General features: G+C 37.0%; 1 protein-coding gene across 2 annotated transcripts in view; it reads left to right on the top strand.

Annotated features, from left to right (window-relative positions):
* The window catches only part of LOC109256558 (zinc finger protein 573), a 43,002-nt gene extending 27,817 nt beyond the window's left edge, over positions 1-15,185 (top strand). For both annotated transcript variants that reach the window (XM_053906374.1, XM_053906373.1), the window contains one exon: positions 11,425-15,185. In XM_053906374.1, coding sequence (XP_053762349.1) covers positions 11,425-13,136 — 1,712 coding nt within the window. In that variant the 3' untranslated portion in view covers positions 13,137-15,185. The remainder of the gene's footprint in view (positions 1-11,424) is intronic.
* The last annotated feature ends 6,267 nt before the right edge of the window (positions 15,186-21,452 follow it).

Here is a 21,452-nt window from a genome sequence, read left to right as displayed (position 1 = left end):
TTATCCAACTGAACTACCCAGGCACCCCATTTTTAAAAAAAATATTCATTTATTTTTGAGAGAGAAGACAGAGAGTGTGTGTGAGCAGGGAAGGGGCAGAGAGAGAGGGAGACACAGAATCCGAAGCAACCTCCACGCTCTGAGCTGTCCACACAGAGCCCTACGCGGGGCTTCAACTCACTAACAATGAGGTCATGACCTGCGCCTAAGTCAGTTGCTTAACCGACTGAGCCACCCAGGCGCCCCCTGCCCCACCCAAATTTTTCTTAAACAAAATGAACAAGTCAGGGATGCCTGGGTGGCCCAGTTGGTTAAGCGTCTGACTTTGGCCCAGGTCATGATCTCCCGGTTCGTAGGTTCAGGCCCCACAACAGGCTCTGCACTGACAGCACTGAGCCTGCTTCAGATCTTCTGTTTCCTTCTCTCTGCCCCTCCCCAGCTTGCGTGCTCTCTCTCTCTGAAAAATAAACATTTAAAAAACACAAAAAGGGCAAAAAGGCTCTTTCTTAAAGTGAACAAGTCAGTGTTTTTTTATATAATCACATTTTGTGCAGCCATCACCAGTGTATAACCCATCACCCCATGAAGAAACCTGATACCCACTAGCAGTCACTCTGTATACCCAGCATCTGATAAACCACTAGTCTACTTTCTGTCTCTAAATATTTGATTGTTAGGAATATTTTTATATACATAGAATCATGTAATATGTAGCCTTTTATGAATGTCTTCTTTCATATTATTTTTGAGATTCATCAACATAATATGAAGTGTCAATACTTTATTCTTTTTTGTGGCCGAATAATATTCCATTCTATTATTTCTTTTGTTGCTTTGCTTTTAGTATCATACTTAGGAAATCATTGTGTTATCCAAAGTCTCAAAAATTTACTGCAGTGTTTTTTTTCTAAGCAGTTATTAGTTTTAGTTCTGACATTTGGCCTTTGACCCATTTTGAGTTAATTTTCATGTGCGCTATACGGTGTGAGGTTCCAACTTCATTCTTTTGTGTGTGAATATCCACTTGTTCCTAACACTGTTGCTTAAGACTTCATTGAATTTTTTTGGTTCCCTTTTCAGTAATGAATTGATCATAATTTGAGATTTTATTTCTGCACTCTGCATTCTATTCCATTGATCTATATATCTGTATATGCCAGCACCATACTGTCTTGATTTATTGTAGCATTGTAGTAAGTTTTGAAATCAGGAAGTGTGATTTCTGTTATTTTGTTCTTTTTTGTTTGTTTTCAAAATTATTTTGGCTATTTGGAGCCTCCTATATTTCTATATAATCAGATTGTCATTTTCAGCGACAAGAGCAGTTGACATTTTGATGCAATGGATTGCATTGCATCTGTTGATCAGTTTGTGGAGCATTGTAATCTTAGCAGTATTGTTCTTCATGAACCTGAGAGGTCTCTCCTTTTATTTAGGTATTTAATTTCTTTCCACAGTATTTTAAAATTGTCAATGTATAGATCTCAGGCTTCTTTTGTTCAACCTATTCCTACATATTTTATTCTTTTTGATATAGTTGTAAATGGCATTTCTTTCTTAATTTTGTTTCTGGATTGGTACCCTTGGTCTTATTTTTAAAAAGTTTTACTCTTTATATCCTGGTATACTATCATATCATCTATAAATAGGGATAGTTTTATTTGTTCTTTACCTCTTTTCCTATCTCTGATTTATCTTGTCTAATCGAATAGTTAATATCTTTAGTACAGTTAAAAAAATTTTTTTTAATGTTTATTCATTTTTGAGAGACAGAGAAAGAGCATGAGCAGGGGAGGGGCAGAGAGAGAGGGAGACACAGAATCTGAAGCAGGCTCCAGGCTCAGAACTGTCAGCCAGAGCCCGAACCGGGGCTTAAACCCACAAACCGTGAGATCATGACCTGAGTCAAAGTCAGACGCTTAACTGACTGAGCCACCTCTTTAGTACAGTTTTGAATAATTGCAGAGATAGTCAGCTTCCTCGATTTGTTCTTGATCTCAGCAGAAATCCTGTTTCCCCACCTAATAAGATACTAGCTTTAGAAATGAGAGAAAGAGAGAAAGAGTGTGTGTGTGTGTGTGTGTATGTGTGTGTGTGTGTGTGTGTATTTTATGTTGTGGAAGTATCCCTGAGCTCCTATTTGCTTGGATTTTTCTTTGTTAGTATTTTATATGGTCTCTCTTGATATTCAGAAGTTATTTTGGCCCATATTTTCTTTTAGTGTCTCTTATCAGGTTTAGATATTAATATTTTTTTCATAAAAATTATAAAAGAATTAGGAAGCTTTACTTCTTTTTCAATGACCTGGAACAATTTATGGAGCATTAGCTCTATAGCTAAAAGCAGTCATGGCCTTCTGCGACTTGTCTCCCAATAGGTCCTCCAAAAAGGACAAATGAATGAAAAAGTAGTAAATCTAGACAATCCACATCCTAGCATATCTTTAAGGCAAGATACCAAAAGTTCCACATATCTGTAAGAAAAGGACTAAAGGTAAAAACTCCAGGACACTCTCCCAGTAAAGGTGGTTTTTCTTGCTCTATAATAGTAAAATTAATTAGTATTCAAAGTGCATAACCATGAAAATGATTTTTACATAGATCACCAACTGGTAAGATTTTGCCATATCTATTTTATTTCTCTCTACACTACATTTATGGAGGTATTTGAAGGCATGTCTTAGGCATCATGACTTGACCCATGAATCATTCAGCAAATGTCTCCTGAGAATAAGGATAGTTCCACAAATAAGGGTATTGTTTTCTTTTTTTTTTTTTAAGTGTATGTGTATATATGTTTGTATATAATCTCTACACTCAACATGGAACTCAAACTCATGACCCAGAGATCAAGAGTCACATGCTCTTCTGACTGAACCAGGCAGACACCCCAAGTGTGTATGTCTAAAAATTAATATAAATATTTTTCACAGAGCGGAGGTTCTGTTTTACATAAATGCTAAAATTATTCTCAGGAATTATTCTTTCTGCATTTATTGACATAATCATGAGATTTTTTTTCTCCATGTTCTGTTACTGTGTTGGATTCTGTTTATTGACTGAATTCTGGAATCCAGTTCTAGTCATGGTGTGTTCATATATTATCCCTTTTCAATATTGTTAGATTTGAATTTTTAATATTTCCTTTATGTTTCATGAATGAGATTAAACTATATTCTTACTTTTTAAGATTGGATATAATGATTATGTTAGCTTTATGAATGTGTTTAGGAGAATGTACCCTTTACCCCCTTTTGACATGGTTGGGTTGATGAAATATTCCAGAAAAACCATCTGGACCTTCAGTTACCATTGTAGATTTTTTTAAAAAACTTACTCAGATTGGGGTACTGGGCTGGCTTGGTTATTAGAGCATGTGACACCTGATCTTGGCGTTGTAGGTTTGAGCCCCACACTGTGGGTAGAGATTACTAAAAAAAAAAAAAAAAAAGTTTTTTTAAATAATAAAACTCAGATTACACCATGCTAGAATTGTTGAAGTTTTCTGTGTGTTGATTTTATAGAGGTTACTTTCTAGAGATTTATGCATTTCATCCACATTATTAACATAATGGGTTTTTTTTCATGATGTCATTTTACTGCATTTGAGGTGTGGAGGGCTGATAAGTGAGGTTCCTCTTAGCTCTCATCCCTGCGTTGGATATTGCTGCAGTTTCCTTTCTCTTTATCAGTCTTGAGAGAATCACATTAGTAACATTGCTTTGAAATACAATATCGGCATTGTGGATCCTCTATGGTTTTTGTGGGCTCTATTTTGTAAGATGACTTCTATCTTTCTTTCTAATTTGTTTTTATTTTGTTGCTCTTTTTCTGGCTTCTTGCAATAAATGTTTAGGCGATTAATTTTCATGTTTTCTCACATGTATGCATATCTGTTGTATAATTTTTTTCTACTGTAACTACATTAGATTGGAATGGATGCAGATATTATAATTTGGTTTAAAATTTCTTTGTTGTTAATGTTTATTATTTTTGAGAAAGAGATGGAGTGTGAGTGGGGGTGGGGGAGAGAGAGAGAGAGAGGGAGACACAGAATCCAAAGCAGGGTCCAGGTTCCAAGCTGTCAGCACAGAGCCCAACACTGGGCTCGAACCCATGAACCGCAAGATCATGACCTTAGCCAAAGTCAGATGCTTAACTGACTGAGCCACCCAGGCACCCCTTGGCTCAAAATTTCTGTATAAAAGTTTAGGAAATACTACCTTAGGTCCACTATTTTCTTTCTCCCAGCTTTTTGTTTTTAAAATTCATCAAGCCAAATGAGAATATTAAAAACATATATGTAGTTGAGGTGCCTGGGTGGCTCAGTCAGTTAAGCATCCAGCTCTTGATCTCAGCTCAGGTCTTGATCTGAGAGTTTAAGGTCATGAGTTCAAGCCCCATGTTGAGCTCCATGCTGTGTGTGAAGCCTACTTAAAAAAAAAAAAAAAAAGTATATGTGTATATATATATATGTGTGTGTGTGTGCGTGTGTGTGTGTGTGTGTGTGTATGCATATATATGTTAGTTAATTAGCCTTCACACAGATTTAACTTTGGGTATTAACATTTGCCTTTTTCTCTCTATATATGCACCTTTCTTCTTGGCTCACTTGATGGTAAGTAGCAGTTACCATTAAATTTTAACTCTCAAACACTTCTGTATGCATTTCCTAAAACTAAAAACTTCTATGTAGTCACACTATTATTATCATAGCAATTCAGCCCTACATCTAACATAGAGTCCATATTTCAGTTTTTGAACTTTTCTCCAAAAATGCCATTTGTAAAATTTGTTTCCAGGATCCATTCCAGGCTCATATACTGTATTTGGATGTGAGGCTTTGTATCTTACTGTCATCCTACCTTTTTTTTTCCCCTTTGAGTTTGATTATTTTGTAGCATCCAGTGTAGTTTTCTCATGGAATATCTGCTTTCTAGGTTTGATGTTTTCTTCTTATGATTAGAATAAGGTTAAACATTTTTACCCAAACTATTACAGAGGTGGTATGTAATTATCTTTTTTTAGTAAACGTTATTTTAGAATGATTTTAGATTTATAGAAAGTTACAAAGATAGTAGAGAGACTTCTGTATATATCTCTCCTGATTTCTAGCATTGTTAACATCTTAACATCATTCAGATACATTTGTCAAAACTAAGAAAATGACTTTCATATTACCTAAACTCTAGATTCTATTTGTGTATTTCACCAGTTTTTCCATTAATGTCATTTTTCTGTTCCAGGATCCTTCCATTCTGGGTACCACAATGCATTTATTTTTCATGTCTCCCAGTCTCTCTTCTAGTCTCTCCTGGTTTGTGACAGTTTTTTAATCTTTCCTTGTCTTTCAGGAATTTGACTGTCTTGACAGACCCTACCAGGTCCTGCAGAATATTCCCTATTCTGGGTCTGTTGTTTTTCTCATGCTTACACTGGAGATAGGGGTTTTTAGAAAGACTGCAGCAGAAGTGAAATGTCCTTTTCATCGCATCATGTGCGGGGTACATGATATCCACTGGTGATGTTAACCTTCTTTCTCCCCTCCAAAGTTACTATTTTTCCTTTTCTATACTCTACTCTTTAGAACCAGCTCACTAAGTCTAGCTTACCCTGGGGGGCAGGGGGCCTGGATTGGGAATTAAGCTTCTGTAGGGTAGGAAATCTATATATTTTATCCGGAATTCTGTATAAAAGATTTGTCTCTTGGGGCACCTGGGTGGCTCAGTCAGTTGGGCGTCCAACTTCAGCTCAGGTCACGATCTCACAGCTCATGGGTTCAAGCCCGCATCGGGCTCTGTGATGACACCTCAGAGCCTGGAGCCTGCTTTGGATTCTGTGTCTCCCTCTCTCTGCCCCTCCCCTGCTTGTGCGTGCTCTCTCTCTCTCTCTCAAAAATAAACAAAACATTTAAAAAATTAAAAAAAAAAGATTTGTCTCTTCACCCTTTATTTCAGTGTGGGCTTATCCATATTTATTTTAGACTTTGAGTTACAATTAAATGTTATTTCTTTTGCTTTGAACATTGATAGCTCTTTTAGTTTGGTTCTTGTGTCCATATAATATCCCCATCCTTTTGTTTTTTGAGGATTTCTTTCCTGGTACTGTTTTCAGATTAATTTTGTTTTTTCCCCTTCCCTGGTCCTAGAATCAGCCATTTCTCTTAGGAGCCCTGGTTTCTTTTACTGGAAGATAGTATTTAGAAACCAAGATCTGAGAACTAGGTATACTAATTGCTGCTGGTATGCCATTGCTTCTATGCCCTCTAAACAACTTAACTAGGTAATAAATGTCTGCATAGTCACCCATGTATATATACATGTATCCGTAATTATTTTATTATCTATCTGTCTGTATTTACATTAAGCTAAACATGAGTTCTTACTGATGTCTGCAACTCCCATCCAGTATTTCAGGATACATTCTAGCCTTCTTGTCTCGTTTATCTGTAACTTTCTCCTCCAACAGTGACAAAACTGGCTTCTAACACCCATCATCCATTTACTTATTTGTTCACCCCCAGTGTACATGGAACATGGCTTCAGAATTGTTTTCCCATGAGAAACAAATTTACTAACTTGGTAGTGCTTATGTGCAGTTAGTTCCATTTGCTTTTAATTTTCAGTCAAAACATTGATTTTTAAAGTTTATAACTATTATTGTAGCGTAGGGCACAGTTTGTTTTGGTGCATTGATCAACTATAAGCACTTCTTAATTTCCCAATATATGTTGATAATATATATTTTTTATAATATTAATTTCTAGTATAACTTGTGATCAGACAACATAATTTGTATGCTTTTGATCCTTTGAAATAGGTAGAGACTTGATTTATAGCACAGTTTATGGTCTGTTTTTATAAGTAATTTGTGACTGAAAAGGAACTGAATTCTGCAATATTTGGCTTATAGCCATTAAGTTCTAGGTCCACGTTTATTAAATGTCGCACCCAGAGTTTGGATTGTGTCAATATTTGGTTTATTTCAGGCTGTGTTAATAGATGAACACAAAATTAATAACCCTTATTAAGCAATCCTCCATGTGCATTGTAGAAAATTAGAAAATAGAGACAGGCAAAAGTGTTTTCAAGATATTAAAATACCTTATTCCTACCACTTTAACACCTTAGTGGATATAAGACATACATGCATATACATGTTCCTCTTTTTATTAAAGAGACATCATATTCTTACTGTTTTATAACCTGATTTCTTTATCAATGATTTTTCTATTTTATATTTCTATTACATTTTTATTTTATTGCATCTTCAAAACCCAAATTCTATTCATATTACCCCATTTGGCCCAATCTGATTTGTTCAAATCAGTATCCCAATGCAAGACTGTGCATTGTCTCTTTATCATATCACTGAAATCCCTCTTAATCTAAAACATTCCCTTTATTTCTAATACTAACACTTTGAAGAGATAAGGCCACTTATATTGCAAAATTTGCCATCTTTTGAACTTATCTCAGTACTGCCCGTGGTATAGTTTGTTTATTCTCTACCCTTTGTATTTTTGTAGATTGGAAATTATTTTCTCTCTTGAGGGATTCACATTAAACATTTGTGGCTCAAGTACATCATAGGCGGTTATGGGTACTCTATCAAAAGACACAACATGTATTGGATTACACTGTTAGTTTTGGAATGTTAAAACTTTATTATTAAGCTAACAGCTTGATTCCTTCATCATTCAGTTATATTTTTTGCTTTTGTAACTGAACAGAAGTCCCTCTGATCTTGCTTCGGCATTATGACAGCAATCAGTTCTGCAGCGATTACTCTCTTCATAGTTGTAAGAACAGTATACTTAATACGATTGGGAATTGTAAGGTAGTTGTTTCTTTCAATTCTATCATGATTTCTACAGTTTTTTATTGACACGATCTATTTGGCTATTTGGTTATGTTGAAATATAAATTGATTGGAATGCACAGGAAAATATATTTGAAAAAAAAAGAAAGAATATATTTGACTTTTAGTTGCACATTAGTTAATGAAAAAATAACTGGGAAATGGCTTCTCTTATCTGAAAAATAATTTTTTTTTTTATTTGAGAGAGAGAGCAGGGGAAGGGCAAAGGGAGAGAGAGGGAATCTTAAGTAGGCTTCACACTCCGCGAAGAGCCTGAGACGGGATCATTCCTACAACCCTGGGGTCATGACCAGAGTCGAAATTAAGAGTTGGTGGCTCAACTGACTGAGCCACCAGGGCACCCCATCATTATATTTTTATCTATCTTTCATTTACTTAATATGTTTAATCCAACATGATCGCTTTTCCTGCTTTTTTTTTTTTAATTTTCACAATTATGACCAAACACAGCATAATATTCAGAAGCGTGTGTTTTTCAACAAAGCCATAAATCTTTTAAACTTTCCTTACTTTTTTAGCCCAAGATTTGTGAGCATTATCTTGTATCTTCCCTGCCTTGGTCTTGGAATCCAACATTTCTAGGGGCGCCTGGGTGGCTCAGTCAGTTGAGCGTCTGGCTCTTGATTTCAGCTCAGGTCATAATCCCAGGATTGTGGCATCAAGCCCCACATCAGGCTCCACACTGAGCGTGGAGCCTGCTTAAGATTCTCTCTCTCTCTCTCTCTCTCTCTCTCTCTCCTCATAAAAATAAATAAATATTTCTTTAAGGATTCTCTGATCATAATATTGGATATTTAGAGATGACAGTGTAAATGATCAGGGTGCTGATTGCTATACTAGCCTTTTTTTCCTTTTAGAGAGAGTGTGCACGTGAGTAGGGAGAGGAACAGAGAGAGAGAGAGAGAGAGAGAGAGAGAGAGAGAATCTTAAGCAGACTCCACACTCAGCGCAGAGCCCACCACAGGGCTCAATCCCTTGACCTGAGTCAAAATCAAGAGTTGGAAGCTCAATCAACTGAGCCACCTAGGCGCCCCAGCTACTAGCCTTTTTGACATTTTTTTCTATTCCATGAAAATTGAACTGTTTCAGATTTTTGTCCTTTGTAGGATAGTTTTTGATCAATATTTTTCTGTTTGTCTTTCCCTTTCACAATTTTAATTTTTTGTTTGTTCTCCCTTTTGTTAATTAGTTTAGCTAGTGTACCATCACATGTTGATTTTTTTCCCCAAGAGATACCTTTTTGAATTTGTATGTTGATTTTCTGTTTCCAAACTCATTAAAATCTGGTTTTTTATCTTTATTCTTTTTGTTTTCCTCTCACTTACTTTGATGTTTTTTCTAAGCTTTTATTAGTAAATTATTTAATTTGTGTCAAGGTGACAGCTTTTCTCTGGGCATTAGGGCTGGATGTTGTACCTTCTGAAATGTATTTTCATCTTTTGCCTGGTTATATTTCTCTAGTTTCACTGTTTATTTCCTTAGTACAATAAAGATACTCTGTTTTTTTATTTTTGACTGCTGACAGCTTTCAAGCCCCACCTCTCCTTCTGCTCCACTTTTGGGGAAGCTGATAAAAAGCCCGAGAGCTCCCTACATTGGTCCCCATGGAAAGTTCAAACCATGCCCAGGAACCCTCAGCCCTGCACCACACCCTAACCAGCATTAAAAAAAAAAACAAAAACAAAAACAAAAAAACCTAAGTCAATCTCTTTCAAATCACTCAAGTCCTTTTCAGATGTATTTAAGAACCACTCTGCTCTTTCTAGGAAGCCTCATTATACGAGTAATAAATCGTTTCACACTTACATGATGTATGCATGTCATCATCAGTCTTGACGTCCAAGTCAAAGTTTGTGTGGTTATCCATTCTGCCTCTGCTGGTTGTCCACTACATTTATTGATCTAGCATTTAATTAGTAAAGAGCCTTTAGTTTTCTAGATGGAGTGCTTTTTGTTTTCTGATGTTGCTCTTATTTTCAGCGTTATTTTCTGAGGTCAGAGTATGTATCATTCCACCTGCTATACACATCCCACAATTGAGTCACAGATGAATACTCTTTGCCCTTGACTCATGCCCCCTTCATTCTGCACTGATACTCCTGAGTCTTTTCCTGAATCTCGATTGCCATCTTCCAGCTTATGTCTGATATTTCCTTTTAACAGTCAGTCCCAGACACTCTGGTACCCCAAAACATTCCTCCATATTATAATTTCTTGATTCTCTCCAGCATCTCCACATGGAAGGAATTTCTTATTTGATTTGAGTACATATCTGTGAATTGACTGAAAACATATCAAAATACTTATCCGGGAAGTAGAAGGATGGCTGGTCTTGAAAATAAGGGAAAGGAAGAGAGGATGTGGTAAAGGAGATGAACCAACACAGATTTAGTATATTTAGAATGGAGAAGGAATAACAGAACTGAAGATAAGCAAGATCAATTAATTATTTAGCACCTATAATACATCATAACCCTGTAATTCAGTGATGAAAAAGGAAGAATTGTGTCTGCTCTGGGGGAAGTTTAGGGAACTGTTTAGAATATCAAATAAGGAGGGGCGCCTGGGTGGCTCAGTCAGTTAAGCATCCAACTTCAGCTCAGGTCATGATCTTGCGGTTCATGGGTTCAAGTCCTGCGTTAGTCTCTGTGCTGACAGCTCAGAGCCTGGACCCTGCTTCGGATTCTGTGCCCCCCCCCCCGCCCCTTCCCTGCTCACAGTCTGTCTCTCTCTCTCAAAAATAAACATTTTAAAAAAATTTTGTATCTTAAAAAAATATATCAAATAAGGAAATTAATGATATCATAATTGGAAACAAAGGGATGGTGGAAGGAATGAAGTGCTAGACCATAAAAAGGGAGACTTTTTATGGGTATAATACTTAGAGTTAGCAGGTGCAGCCTTTCTAAGGGTAGGATATTCATCCTGAGACTAAAGGATGAGAAGGATCAACCTACAAAGTGCTCAGGTCTAAGGATTCTGGTCAGATGAAATCGTCTGTGGAAAGCATCAAGTGATAGGGAAGTTTGTACCATATTCTAAATGCTGAAAAGAAGGAGACAGGGCGCAGAGGGGTCGGTGTTTGGACATGATGCCATATAGGTAAGGAGGAGTCCTGCTATCCTCAGAAAGGGGTTTGGATCGTATTCCAAGAGTAAAGAGAAATCACTGGACAAACCTAGGATGAATTCTTAACCTTTGATCTGTATTTAAATCAGTGATAGATTCAAAATAAAGATGCCATCCAAGGTATTTTTTTTCCTCTCACTTCTAATGTAGTTGTCCGTGACACAGGCAGGATATCAGATTTATAGCAAGCTTGCCAAAGATCGTGGTCCACACCTAAATTTCAGAAACTTCACTATCTTATGTAACTTCACATACATCTCTGAATTCTTGACCTTTCAAAAAGTTCATAACCATATTTTACAATTCAATAAGCGCTTCATTTGTTACAAGTGTTGGTTCATATTTCTTTCACAGAAGTCCCATATTCTCTGTATAAGAAATATAAATATTTTTTTGTTTTCTTCTTTTCTTTCAGATTTGGATTTACATTGTGAGGTAATCAGCTATGTAGAAATGCCCACTTATGAAAAAGATGTATCTTCTACACAACATCAGAGCATATATAACAGAGAGAAACTCTATGAATGTAAGAAATGTCAGAAGAAATTTAGTAGTGGCTATCAATTTATTCTACATCACAGGTTTCATATTGGCGAAAGACCCTATGAATGCAAAGAATGTGGGAAGAACTTTCGTAGTGGCTATCAACTTACCCTACATCAAAGATTTCATACTGGCGAGAAACCCTATCAATGTTCAGAATGCAGGAAGAACTTTAAAAGCGGTTATCAACTTACTGTACATCAGAGATTTCATACTGGTGAGAAAACCTATCAATGTAGGGAATGTGGGAAGGCCTTTATTTATGCCTCACACATCATTCAGCATGAGAGAATCCACACTGGCGGGAGGCCTTATGAATGTCAGGAATGTGGGAAGGCCTTTAGTCAAGGTGGACACCTTAGAATTCATCAAAGAATTCATACTGGTGAGAAGCCCTATAAATGTCAGGAGTGTGGGAAGGCTTTTAGTAGGCGCTCAAACCTTGTTGAACATGGGCAAATCCATACTGATGAGAAACCTTATGTATGTGAGAAATGTGGAAAGGCCTTTAAAAGAGGTCATCAACTTACTGTACACCAGAGTGTTCATACTGGTAAAAAACCATATGAATGTAAAGAATGTGGAAAGGGCTATACCACTGCCTCATACCTTATTCTACATCAGAGAATTCATAAAGGTGGGAAACCATATGAATGTAAGGAATGTAAGAAAACCTTTACCTTGTATAGAAATCTTACTCGACATCAGTGTATTCACACTGGCGAGAAACTTTTTGAATGTAGGCAGTGTGGGAAGGCCTATACTACGGGCTCAAAACTTTTTCAACATCAGAAAACTCACACAGGTGAGAAGCCTTATGAATGTAAGGAATGTGGAAAAGCCTTTAGCTTATATGGATACCTTCATCAACATGAGAAAATTCATACTGGTGTGAAACACTTTGAATGTAAGGAATGTAAAAAAGCCTTTACTTTGTCTAGAAATCTTATTCGACATCAGAGTATTCATACTGGTAAGAAACTTTTTGAATGTCAGGAATGTGGGAAGGCCTATAGTACTGGCTCAAACCTTGTTCAACATCAGAAAACTCATACTGGTGAGAAACCCTATGAATGTAAAGAGTGTGGAAAGACCTTTAGTTTGCACGGGTATCTTAATCAACATCAAAAAATTCATACTGGTGTGAAACCCTATGAGTGTAAAATATGTAGGAAAACCTTTACTTTCTATAGAAATCTAACTCTACACCAGAGTATTCATACTGATGAGAAACGTTTTAGATGTAAGGAATGTGGGAAAAACTTTAGACGTAGTTCACACCTTACTGCACATCAGAGTATCCATGCTGATAAGAAACCCTATGAATGTACGGAATGTGGGAAATCCTTTAAAATGTATGGATACCTTACACAACATCAGAAAATTCATACTGGTGGGAAACCCTATGATTGTAAGGAATGCGGGAAGACCTTTAGTCGTGCTTCAAACCTTGTTCAACATGGGAGAATTCATACTGGTGAAAAACCCTACGTGTGTAAGAAGTGTGGAAAAGCCTTCAGATATGGTTCAGCCCTTAAAGCACATCAGGGAATGCATACAGATAATGAAACTCTAAGAACATAAGGAATGTGAGAATGCCTTTAGGTATGGCCCAAACTTTTTTAATATCAGCCAGTTCACACTGGTGAGAAATTATTGAATGTTAGTCTTTATAGGTATGTCTTCACCAAATGAGAGAATTCATAATATAGTTATGATTTCAGTGTCACTCCTGTTTTAATGGAATATCTGACTATTTAAACAATGGCAAATTAAACCCTGAATAGCCAAAGCAGTCTTGAAAAAGAACAAAACTGGAGGTATCATAATCCCAGATTTCAAGATATACTACAAAGCTGTAGTAATCCAAGCAGTATGGTACTAGCATAAAAACAGACACATAGGTCAATGGAACAGAATAAAGAACCCAGAAGTAAACCCATGACTATATGGTCAATTAATCTTCAACAGAGGAGGCAGAAATATGCAACTGAAAAAAAAAAAAAACAGTCTCTTCAATAAATGATGTTGGGGAAACTGGACCACTTTCTTACACGATACACAAAAATAAACTCAAAATGGATTCAAGACCTAAATGTGAGATAGGAAACTATTAAAATTTTAGAAGCCAGCATAGGCAGTAATTTCTCTGACATCATCTGTAGCAACATTTTTCTAGATAGGTCCCCTGAGGGAAGGGAAGCAAAAACAAAAACTATTGAGATTACATCAAAAGAAAAAGCTTTTGGGGTGCCTGGGTGGCTCAGTCGGTCAAGCATCCAACTTTGGCTCAGGTCATGATCTCACAGTTTGTGAGTTCAAGCCCCATGTCGGGCTCTGTGCTGACATCTTGGAGCCTGGAGCCTGCTTCGGATTCTGTGTCTCCCTCTCTCTGCCCCTCACCTTCTTTTGCTCTGTCGCTCAGGAATAAAAAAACATTAAAAAAAATTTTTTTAATAAAAAGCTTTTGCACAGCAAAGGAAACAGTCAACAAAACTAAAAGGCAACCTACTGAATGGGAGAAGATATTTGCAAGTGACATATCCGATAAAGGGTTAGTACCCCCAAAATATAAAAATTTACAGAACACACACACACACAATCTAATTAAAAAATGAGAAGACATGAACAAACATTTCTCCAAGGAAGACAAGATGACCAACAGACATATGAAAAGATGCTCAACATCACTCATCATCAGGGAAATGCAAAACAAAACCACAATGAGATACCATGTTACAACTGTCAAGATGGCTAAAGTCAGCAACATAAGAAGTAGCAAATATTGGTGAGGATGTGGAGAAAAAGGAAACCTCGGGCACTGTGGTGGCAAGGCAAACTGGTGTAGCCACTGAAGAAAACAGTATGGAGTTTCCAGAAAAAATTAAAAATAGAATTAACATAGCACCCAGTATTTTCACTACTGGATATTTACCCAAAGAATACAAAAACACTAATTCGAAAAGATGTATGCACCCCATGTTTATTGCAGCATTATTTACAATAGCCAAACTATGAAAGTGGCCCATGTGGCCATCAACTGATGAATGGATAAAGATGATGTGGGCATATCTACAGTGGAATATTACTCAGCCATAAAAAAGAATGAAAATTTTGCCACTTGCAATAACATGGATCTACAGGATATAATGCTAAGTGAAATAAGTCAGAGAAAGACATACCATATGATTTCACTCATATGTGAAATTTAAGAAACAAAACAAGGGGCACCTAGGTGGCTCAATTGGCTAAGCATTCAACTCTTGATCTCTGCTCAGGTCACCATCTCGAGATCAAGCCTTGTGTCAGACTCTGCACTGACAGCGCAGAGCCTGCTTGGGATTCTTTCTCTGCCCCTCCCCAGCTTGCACATGCTCTCTCTCTCAAAACAAAATAAATAAACTTAAAAAAATAAGAAACAAATGAAGAAAAAAATAGACAAACCAAAAAACAGACTCTTAACTATAGAGAACAAACTGATGGTTACCACTGTGGGGAGTAGGGGAGGATGGATAAAACTGGTGAAGGGGACCAAGAGTACACAGATCATGATGAGTACTGAGTAATGTATAGAATTGTTGAATCACTATATTGTACACCTGAAGGTAATAAAACACTATGGTAATTATACTGTAAAAATTTATTTTATTTTTTATTTATTTAAAAAAAAAATTTTTTTTAACGTTTATTTATTTTTGAGACAGAGAGAGACAGAGCATGAACGGGGGAGGGTCAGAGAGAGAGGGAGACACAGAATCTGAAACAGGCTCCAGGCTCTGAGCTGTCAGCACAGAGCCCGACGCGGGGCTTGAACTCACAAACCGCGAGATCATGACCTGAGCCTGAGTCGGACGCTTAACCGACTGAGCCACCCAGGCGCCCCTAAAAAATTTTTTTAAATAAATAAACAGTGACAAGGGAAAAAAAATAGGAATCTCAATTTTTTCATGCCTACAACGTGCATGGAATTTTCAGTTAAATTTTTGGCAAGGATACTACATAGGTGATGCATTAAAAAGTATATTAGTGTTGGGTTTTTCCAGTATTAAGGAGGCAAGATGTTATGGTTATAATGGTGACTGGTAGATGTTGCTACCGTAGAGATCTATTTTGTCATTTCCTTTTCAAAGTTTATAATAGGTATATGCCCTGAAGTAATGGGAAATTTAAATTGAAGTTAGGGCCAGAAGAATGAAAGTCAAAATCCCATGTATCAGTTGGGAAATTGCCAGTCTCCTACTCTTTGGAAATTCAAGGCATGTAGGGAGCCGAGAATGAATGATAGAACTTTGTTTCTGTTCACTAATCTATTTCCAAAACCTATTCAATGCGTGTTATTTTGCTGGCTTGGTAAAATTGATAAAATGATGAATAAGCATTCAATGTACAAAGCTAGAAAAATAAACTCTCAGCCAATATAAAGCAACAGTGGATACAAATAAAGAATTAGAATTTAATGATAGTAATCAAAATAGCATTCTTTCAAACATTTTCCCTGTGAAAAGCAAGGAATACTCAAAGGGCGGTCCTACGCCGGCCGACTCCATCTTGTTCTGTGTCCTCCACCTTGAGTAACTTCCGGATCAAAACACGCCCGCTGACCTGCGTAACAGGACTCCGACCCTTCCCCAGCGTGGCTGGGGAAGGCCACGACCCCCAGCCAATTGGCTGAGGCCACAGCCATTACCTCACCAACTGCCCCTAGACCCCAATAAAACCTTTGTGCTTTTGAAACTCGCTCGCTCTCTCTGGCATCTCACCGCTGCGTCAGTGCAGGTAGGGGATTGAGCTCGAGCTAGCTTGAATAAAGGCTCTTTGCTTTTGCATCGGACTCGGCTCCCTGGTGGTCTTTGGGGATCACGAATTCTGGGCATAACAAATATGTCTAGAAGTACATTTTAGTGATTTGAAGATGAAAGTAATCTTCGGAGGTGTGCCACTGGTCTCAGACCTTGCTGGCTTGATGATTTGCTACAAGGACTCATGATTTAGACTCAAAATTTAGAAAAGTTGCTCTACTTAAGTCTAAAGTTTATTAGAGTGAATGATAATGATTAAATAAAGGGGAAAGATGAGCAGTGTCTGTGAGGCACTAGGTCAGCTTCTAGGTGTCGCCTCTTATTAGAATTACATGAGGATGTGCTAATTTCTTCCAGCAATTATGTGTGATAACGGGCTTAGTGCCAAATATAGAAGCTCATCTGAACCTGTGTCCCTGGCTTTTACTAGGGCTCTTGTAGACATGCCGTACCCACATGACTGACCTGAGCTTCTCAATCTCCAGTTCCTCAGAGGTCAAACTGATAATGCTGGCTGAGGGCTTTGGGCATACAAAAGCAAGCATTCACCCTAATTTGCATTGTTAGTATTAATTATCTGGTCAAACCAGTACAGCATATCAAGGCAACTATTCCAGGGACTCAAAGGTTTCCTCCCAGAAGCCAGTCAAGGGCCAGTTTTCCTTAACATAGGTCTGTCTTTGGAATGCAGAGTGTTTAAGCACCCTGAATCTGCTGGATAATCCTTTATTGTACAATCAGGCAGTTTTCAGCATTCTGATTCAAATCACTTGATTGCTTAGATACATTATAAAATACCCAGGCAAGAAATGATAGGAAAAAAAATTATTGAGGACATGGAAAATGTCTCAGAAAAAAGTCAGTAGAAAAATCAGGTTACAAACTATATGTGCTATATACTATTTGTAAAATGTATGCAGGATTCAATACAGAATTACAGACCGTTAGACTTAACTAGGACAAAGAAGTCTTGAGTGTTATAAACCCATATATTAACAATGCTTACGTTTTTGTTTTGGTCTTGGTAGAGTTTTTTTTATTTAAATATATCATAATTTTTGATTCAGTGCCCATGCCTTACTTGAAGTATATATGTGTGTGAACATTTTTATGTTTTAAGAGGAAGCTATTCTTCAAAGAAGTAGAAAGTTCATTTATTGAAACCATCTATACTTGGTCTTAGACAAATACATTAAATTTGGATTTTTTTTCTGTATTGCTTTTGGTTCCTTCAGTTTCTTAGTACCTAAATCTCTAGGATTTCTATATAAATTCATGCATGCCAGATTTGTCTAAAGAAACAAACAAAAACAGGTGAAGTCCCTGCATAGAGTCTCGCATATATTGATGCTGGTCTCGCTGCTACATCCTTTTCCAGATCTTCTTTACAGAAATATTTCCCATGTGTTAGTCATGATATAAGCCAGACAGCTGCTGAATTGTTTCCTTGTTTTGCTTTTTATCAACATGAAACATTGTTTGCCATTCCAACTTTTCGATCAGAGAAAATTCCTGTATTTTTAGCAGTCGTGGACATTCATAAGAAAATTGAGTTTCCTTGCAGCTTTGAACCTTAATGAATTCTTTAAGAAGGTATGGAGAACCAAAGTTTTCCTCAGCAAACTGTATAAAAGCTTTGCTGTCCTGCTTCTAATCTAGAAGAACCACATAGCTGATTCTGTATTTTCAAAATAAGTAATAGATTTTCAAAATGATTTAGAAGTATTTGGAATTCTTATGCTTGGAACACTATCCCTATGGTGGAAGTCTGGGCTGGGAAAATACCTTGAAATCAACCTAATAAAGCTTCCGTCTGTTGTCCTGTTCATTCCCCTGCAGCTGAAAATGTTATGGAATTTACCCAATATCCCCTTTTGGTTCCAGGTGATTTTTTTTTTTCCAATTCCAGCAATCACTGAGGCATCTGAGTCTCACATTGTTATCTGGTGCTCAAGGAAGAAGTAAGTAAACCAGCTAGCAGAATGTGATCTTGATGAGATCTAGTTCTCTTGATGTTTAACATGACTTGATAATATGCCCCTTCCAGAAAAGATAATCACGTAGATGTGGCAATCCATGAGTATCTTTTGGTTTTTCCTCATTGTTGGCTTTCTTTTATACTTAAACTAGTAAAAGAGGTAAAAGAAAAAAAAAAAAAAAGAATTGACAGAGGAGTAGGTTCTCTTTGACTTTGAACAGAGTTCTTAATCTTTAGAACTCCAGGCCTTCCCTCCTGCAATGATTCCCTCTGTGATTGCATTTCAAGACTCACTGTCCAAAACTATTAAAAATTTTTTAAGTAATCTCTACACCCAATGTGGGGCTCGAACTTAACCCTAAAATCAAGAGTTGCGTGCTGCACCTACTGAGCCAGCCAGGGACCCCTGTCCAAAATTATTAAAAGAAATGGTAATCAGATATAGTAACATAGGATACTGAGAGCCAAAGCAGATGTTACATACTGATGGGTGTTTTTGTTTTTTAATGCACGCCAAAAAATCCTTACAATGCACATACTAGAGTATTCTGGGAAGATTCTGTAGTAGAAAGCACCAGGAATCTGTCCCTCCACTTGAACAATTCCACTGGCAGACTCTGTCTGATGTGATGATTTTCTAGCTCTGGAGTCCACTGAGGACGTAGTTGAAGTCTTGGTTAATTTCAGGGATCTGTGCTCTAAAGATGGTGAAGATGGTAAATTTTACGTCTGTTTTACCACAACAACAACAAAAAATTGGAAAAGCGGCACTTGGGTGGCCCAATTGGTTAAGCATCTGACTTTGGCTCAGGTCATGATCTCTCAGTCTGTGAGTTTGAGCCCCGCATTGGGTTCTGTGCTGACAGCTTAGAGCCTAGAGCCTGCTTTGGATTCTGTGTCTCCGTCCCTCTCTCTCTGCCCCTCCTCTTCTTGCACTCTGTCTCTCTTAAAAATAAATACACATTAAAAAAATTTTTTTTAATTGGAAAAAACACTCTAAAATATCATACTGATTTTTATAGTACAGCTTTATTATGAATATTTAATCTGCTTTTCAGTTCCAAATTTTGAAATAATTTTTATAATGAAATTACTAAAGAGCAATTATTTCATGTTTCTTCCTTCTTTATTCTGTATTTTAAGGCCTAAAATTTCACCTGTTGTCTTAATATCTTTAATATCTTAATGTCTTAGCCTCACAGGACCCCCAAAGGCCTACCCGTGAGTTCCCTTGCTCTAACCAGAGATGCCCCAGTCAGTAGGAAAAGCTCTCAGCGAGGTAATCCAAATATTAGCTAGATCAGCTGCACCCTAGTCCTCAACCTAATGGCTTTCACCTCCCTACTAGCCCACAAAATTATTCAAGCAAACCAATCACATCTTCCCATGGAAATAAGGGGGCACCTATCTTGCTGCTACAAAATCAGCCTCCCACAGCCCCTTCTGGTTTACTCTGCTCCCTAGTGTAACCACCCCCATGGTGTATGGTGTCGTCCTTCCCTGGGATGTGAGGATATATGATTAATAAACTGCTATCAATCTCATTTACCCAGTGTCTAGATATCATGTGTTCAGACATCTCCAGAACCCTAGGGTGGGACTTCTGTCACCAAGGAAGTGAGGAGGAGGCCAAAAAAACCACCTTCCTACTCATTTGTACTACTGTTTCATGAGCTTTCTGTGCCCACACTGCGTGGGATTTTTATAAAACTCAAACTTCAAATAGAGATGCTAAATCCTGTCCTCAGCCTAGTTTTTATGTGTTGTCTGAAGTTGAGCTACCTAAAATAATCTTAGAAATAGGTCTTTGATTGAAATTTCATTTTGCTGAGTCTACAGACTTAAGAGAAATATTATTACACTGTTGTCCTCTTTATAAGACGTATGAGGCTAAAATTACAGGTGTAGAAACCTCATTGAACTTGATTCAAAGGAAATAGATGCTTTTTCAGGCTTGGAGAAAGTGGAGCATTAGAATAAGAACTAGGCAAAATGAGTTGTGTTGAGTATGGAAATAAATACTCCATACATTACTGCGAAAATGTAAAATGGTACAGTCATGTTAAGGAGAAATTTGTCAACATCACAAGTCAAAATTCACATAACCCACTTTTGAGAATTTAATTTACATATCAACCTAAAAATAAGCAAACTGATGTATATGTAGGAATACTGATTAGAGTATTGCTTTTAACAAAGGAAATTCTTTAAAATACTTAGTAGAAGACTTGTTTCTTAAAATAGGGTGTAGCCTTACTTTGCGCCCTTAGGCAACTGTTGGAAATTATGACACTATGTACTGATTTGGAAACACATTTGTGTGAGGAAAAATACAAACGTATATGCATATAACATATAAATGTACTTGAAATTATGTATATGTGTTTGTGTGTATATATATACATTTTATAGTAAATGTATTTGTATGTGAAAATAACTTCCCCGGAAGGATACACACCAACAAAATCAAAACGTTGGAGACTCTAACGTGAGCTACCGTATGACTGAGATAAATAAATATAAGAAAAGGTTGCTTACCTTTTTAAACATGTTAATACCTTTTGAATTGCTACACATATTTCAAATATGTAATAGTGATAAAATTTGGGCATCCTTTGACTAACTTTATATCTCCCATTTGGTAAACTTATGATTCTAAATAAATATGGACACAACCCTGATTCTTATGATAGCACCTTCTTTCTAGATTTTTTAAGTCTGTAGCCAAAATTTATCTTATTGTCCGTCTGCCTGAGACGGAAAATATTTTTCAATGGGATCTCATGACCAGGAACACAAGTTAAAGATGTTAGTTCACCTATGGGCTTCTTTACGGTCAAGCCGACATCATTCACAACACAACAGAAAGGGATGAAAAAATTCCCTGTCACAAAAGTCCGTTTCTGGTGGGCACAGTATCGTGAAACGTGAATAAAGTATTTTTTTTCTGGATAGTCTTTAAAAGGACCCAAGTTCACTCTCTCTTTCCCTACAAAGAAAAGGCATTATACAGTACGGTCTCACATTATCCACGTTATCTGACCTGGAAACAAAACTTTGCCACTAAACTGTATAACTTGTACACAGTATGTAACCTCCTTTTATCTCAGAAGCTTCAATTCT

This window comes from Panthera pardus, unplaced genomic scaffold (assembly GCF_024362965.1).
Source record: "Panthera pardus isolate Hobbes unplaced genomic scaffold, ASM2436296v1 HiC_scaffold_18, whole genome shotgun sequence".
NCBI lineage: Eukaryota > Metazoa > Chordata > Mammalia > Carnivora > Felidae > Panthera > Panthera pardus.
This window is presented reverse-complemented; position numbering and strand designations above follow the sequence as displayed.